The sequence below is a fragment of the Populus euphratica genome, unplaced genomic scaffold, assembly GCF_000495115.2.
Source record: "Populus euphratica unplaced genomic scaffold, PopEup_1.0 scaffold12.1, whole genome shotgun sequence".
NCBI lineage: Eukaryota > Viridiplantae > Streptophyta > Magnoliopsida > Malpighiales > Salicaceae > Populus > Populus euphratica.
This window is the reverse complement of record NW_011499858.1, coordinates 873,666-878,854: the sequence shown is the minus strand read 5'-3', so window position 1 is coordinate 878,854 and position 5,189 is coordinate 873,666. Positions and strand designations below refer to the sequence as shown.

Here is a 5,189-nt window from a genome sequence, read left to right as displayed (position 1 = left end):
TGCCGAAACATCTAATAAAATACATTTTTTTCATGAATTTGTTAATTTTGAAGTTGTTTTCACTGCAGAATGTTTGGCCTTGAAAGTGAAACTCAAGTTCAATATGATAGGGAATTTGTAACTCAATTTCTGAATTTTGAACGTGATCGTGATGGCAGGGGTGAAGTATGACTACATGACATGCCTGTCATCCATTTCCCTATACGGTTGAGGTATAGTTTATTTTGGAAATGTAAAACATGATTTTCGTCATGAGATGCCCTGATCTGTATAAGCTTTGATGATTTGCCAAGCATTCCTTTACTTCTCTTCTTAGTTGGATAAAGATGAAAGTGTAGGATTTGTGAGTCTAATAATAGCTGCTGTGGAGGAAAAAAACAAGGCTCTCACGAAGCAGTAGTGTCTTTGACAGACCTCTCAAAAACAACTCATGTTGATAAGACGACAACGACACCTTGCTATAACTCTGATGTGCATATCTTCAAGATGTTTATCATGTTCCAGGACCTGAAGAAAGATTTATTGTTTGTAACACAATTAACATCAACATGTCATTATATCTTGTTTGGTCCATATTATGGTAAAATATGTTAGGATTGTGACCATGAACAAGATTGTGATCGTTATCTTGATTATGATAGGGAGCCAAATCAATAAACATAATTATTTTTTTTATTGACCCTCGGGAAGAGGGGTTTCATTATAGGTTCAAAATTCAAAAGGTTTTTTGCTTCAATACAAAGACAAAGTCCATGAATAAGATAAATAAAAACTTATTGATTTTGATGACTTACTGTGTGAGCTTGAGGAGTCTGCAACATCTATCACAAAGCCTCTTGTATGTAATGAAGTCGTCTCACAAAGTTAGATAAAATAAAGTAGTAATGAGTTTGATTCGAATGAAGAAGATAATACCGTATCTCCAGTGTCTATTAAGAATTGTTCAAAAAATATACAAAAAAAGAAGAAGTTGGATGCAAAGCCAAAACAATCATCTTCAAAGATGAATTTTGTTGTTCCAGTTGAAAATTTTGTTCAGAAGAGTAATCTTTTTAAGAGAAGAGTTTTTGTTGTTGGAGACTTTCCTCTACTATGTGGATCCAATGCTTCATTTCTTAAGAAGGAAGAAGATGCTACGCAAAAAAGTGTTCAAGTTAAGAGAAGTTTAATGAGAATTTAATGGTTAATAATGTTAAGGTTAAAAGCTTCAAGAGAAAGATTTTAGATTTGTAAGGTGCCATTATTGTTAAAGAGCAGGACTAAAGGCTTCTGTTGATAACATTAGATGTAAGATACAAGAAATTAAAGTCTTGCAAGCTTGCAAGTCATTTTCAGTTGGAAAAGCTACGAATCTAGTTAAGGTGCGGAAAGACAACATAGTTTGGAAGAATTGATGTTGAGCAAAATGATGAAATTACTTTTTTCAATGTCAAAAAAAAAATTAAGAGAAAGAAAAGAAAACATGATGTCAACTGATATTGAGGGCGAGTGTTAGAGTTCAATATTAATTAGGAGCTTGTGGTTCGTAGAATTTAGAATTTGTAATAGTTTTAATATTGTTAAAACTTTACAATATTAAGATCAATATCTATAAGAGAGTTTTAGTGCAGTCAAGAGATAATTAATTGATTAGTTTTTTTTTTAAAGAGTGTTTGAAAGTGTGGTAGTAATTAAAATTATTGAAAATATATTTTTAATATGGAATAAAAAATATAAAATAAACTCCAATTATAAAAACAGATAATGAAATCATAAGAAAAATTTTTTCATGCATATTTCAAGCATTTTAAAATATATTATTAAAATAAAAATTCATATATAATTTAAGTAACTTTTTATTAATTAATAATTAATAAACTTAAAACAAACAAATCTATGTATGTCATATAAATTAAAACTAGTTTTATTAACTATATTTTTTTTATTATTTTTTATATATTCATTTATATCACTATTATCAAAAGGATTATCATTATCATAAATATAAGTTATTTAACTAATAGATAATGACAAAGTACTTATTATCCGTACCAAACTTAATTTTTATAATGCTCAATAAAACCATTGTTTTTGGCTAAAATATAGTTTATCTTCAATCTAAAACCAGGTCTATTTGTTGCTTATTCTTTAATTTTTTTCAAAACTATTTTTTTTTTGTATTTTTTTTGTTTACCCTGCCCTAACCATTCTTAATTGTTAATATTGATAAGTTTTTTACAGTCACAACTGTAAATTTTATGGTTTTTATGATTCAATATATTTAATTTTTTATTTTAAAAATATTTTTTAAAAAACTATAGATTATTTTATTTTTTTCTTCAAATTACTTTTTCATGACTTTAGGTTATTTTAATATGCTGATATTAAAAATAAAATTTTAAAATAAAAAACTATTATTTATATGTATAATTGAGCACAAAAACATCATTTAAATTAATTGATGAAATAATTTGATTGATTAATTGTTATAGTATAAAAATAATACAAATCAGTATGTTTAAAATCATAATGAGTGATGCTTTTTTAAATAATTTTTATTTTAAAATATATTTAAATATTTTTTTTATATTAATATATTAAAATTATATTAAAATATTTTTTAATGTTAAATTTTCTTTTAAAAAAATCTAGAAACACAAATGAAAAAGATGCCAATGACCAAATACCCATTGATATGAATGATTATGACAATTTTACTTGTCCACGTCATGCTATACTTTACAACTTTACTTCAAAACAGCTTTACTTGGTCACGTCATGCTATATCTATAGTTTTTAAGGTATAGCCAAGGTCATGTTGATGTAGCTAGGGTTGGAGCGTGAAGTGTATGATTTTTGTTAAAATCATAAAAAGGTTCTTAAAATCATGTTTTCATATTTTTATGTGATTTTACTTGATTTGATTTAATTTTAACTTGATTTTAATTATTTTTAAGTTTTTAAAATGATTTTATATAAAAAATACATATTAACTTATAATTAAATTATATGATTTTACAAGTTAATTTATTATTTTATTAACCTTAGTAGCGATTACTTTTCAATTTTTTTTCAGAAACACATCAAAATAGTTTTTTTTTAAAAATTATTTTTGATATCAACATATCAAAACAATCTAAAAATATAAAAAAATTAAAATAAAAAAATATTAAACTTAAAAAAAAAAACTTTTGAAACACAAATACAATCAACCTTTCAATCTTTTAGTTAAATAAAGATAGGTGTCTTAAATTAGTAGGAGTTGTAAGGCTATATAAAATCAACTTCAACATTCACAATTATGCATGATAAAAATGATAAGAAAAAACAGTAGCTATTGTGTTTTTCTTGGAGCAAAATCTACTCGAGTTTTGTTCCACATTATATGCCTAAGCAACATTGTAGCTCAGCAGCAAGATGTCCGAGAAAGGTTTAACCTTATATTGTCAGTGAGTGTTGAATTCATGTCTCGGAAGCTGTTGATGAAGAAGCTGCTGATGAAGAAACAGCTGATGTGGAAGCTGATATGAGTTTTAGCTTTAATAAAACACTAGCTATTTGAATTTGTCAATTTCTGTTAGGATTGATATAATCCTTTTGTTTAGTCATTATCCTTTGAATTCTGTTACGTAACAGCAGGAGATAATGTTGCTGTTCCTTGCCTTTAAAGCCTTACTTTTCAATGTTTTTCATTAAGCCTGTATGATCAATAAAACAGTGAAGTTAAACAAGAAATCGATATTTGTTCTCTTTTGCATTTTCATTCTATTAAAATCCAACAGTGAGGCAGATGAAGACCGATCAATAACCCACAGAACATTCAAAATGCAGAACCAAAACCCAACATTGTTTCAATTTTAAACTTGCAGCATAATTCTTCCTGCATTTAACACATATACAGAGAACCAGAAAGCTTGCAAGAAATCCAATGACTCAAGGGTATTATGATGATGCAGTTATGGAAAAACAGCTTAGTCATACGATAATGATTCATGGGCATAGCTATAAGAATCAACTGATTTACTCTCGGGATCAACCAGCTGCCTGATAAACTCAGGATGTGAATTCCAGTATGGCTTGCTATCACGAAGTCTTTCGAAGTAGGATGTCATTAGCCCATTCTCCCTTGCAATATCGGAACGAACCCAGCCTGAATGGTTTCCTGGAGCACCAGTTACTATCACTGCTGTATTCTCACTAGCCAAATTAGCCAAAGCCACCATTGCTTCTGGCTCGGTAGCTGATGAAGCATTCACCAAAAAAATATGACTAAAATGGCCAGCAACTATCCCTTCATTATGCAGCCGAAAGCTACTAACAAAAGTAGACAAGATCACTCTAAATTTCCTGAGTTCCCGAATAGATGGACAAGTAAAGCAATCCCTTTTGTACACGCACGATGTTAGGATGTCAGTAGGCACCCCATCTATCTCCCGGAAAGCAGCATTTGCTCGAAACATGTCCGACTCTGGAATTGTTGGTGGGAGAAACCACTTGTGGTGGCTTTGAAACACTCAGAGGGGATAAAACACACTCTTTTATTTCAAGAACAAAGCTTACAATAACATAAACAAAAGTTTACAACAACCCCTCTCTCTTTCTCTCTTTCTCTCTAGTGTTTCTCTCAATCTCTCCACATATAATTGCATAAGTTTAGCTATCTATTTATACACGAAATCAAAACAAGAAAATTCAACCTTCAAGTGTGAAGGCGGTTGTGGCCGACGGTGTGAAAGCGGCTGGCGGCCGGTGGCTGGCGGCTGGCGGCGGCGGCTGGACAGTTGGGCGGTGACAGCTGGTGGTTGCCTTCCTTGACCTTCTAGATTGAGTTTTATTTCAACAAATCTCCCCCTTAAACTCAATCGAGAGATGTCATTCCAAGCATGAATTTCAGTCTGATAAACACTTCTCTTTTCAATGGCTTGGTAAAAATATCTGCAACTTGATCATCTGTCTTGCAGGATATCAGCTCGACTTCTTTGTTCTTTACATGCTCTCGGATAAAGTGATGACGTGTATCAATATGTTTACTTCTTTCATGATACACCGGATTCTTTGCCAATGCAATCGCTGATCGATTATCGATATAAATCTCTGTAGGATTTTCTTGAGGAAATCCCAAAAACTTTAGCAAATTCCTTAACCATATTAAATGGCATACAGCTGAGTTGGCGGCAACATACTCAGCTTCACAGCTTGATAATGTGACA

General features: G+C 30.3%; 1 protein-coding gene across 1 annotated transcript; it reads right to left on the bottom strand.

The window, feature by feature from the left end:
- Window positions 1-3,800: 3,800 nt before the first annotated feature.
- LOC105123924 (probable RNA helicase SDE3) lies at window positions 3,801-4,448 on the bottom strand. Its single transcript, XM_011023713.1, has one exon. It carries the CDS (start codon window positions 4,437-4,439, stop codon window positions 3,951-3,953), a length of 489 nt encoding a protein of 162 aa, XP_011022015.1. The 5' UTR covers window positions 4,440-4,448; the 3' UTR covers window positions 3,801-3,950.
- Window positions 4,449-5,189: the final 741 nt, after the last annotated feature.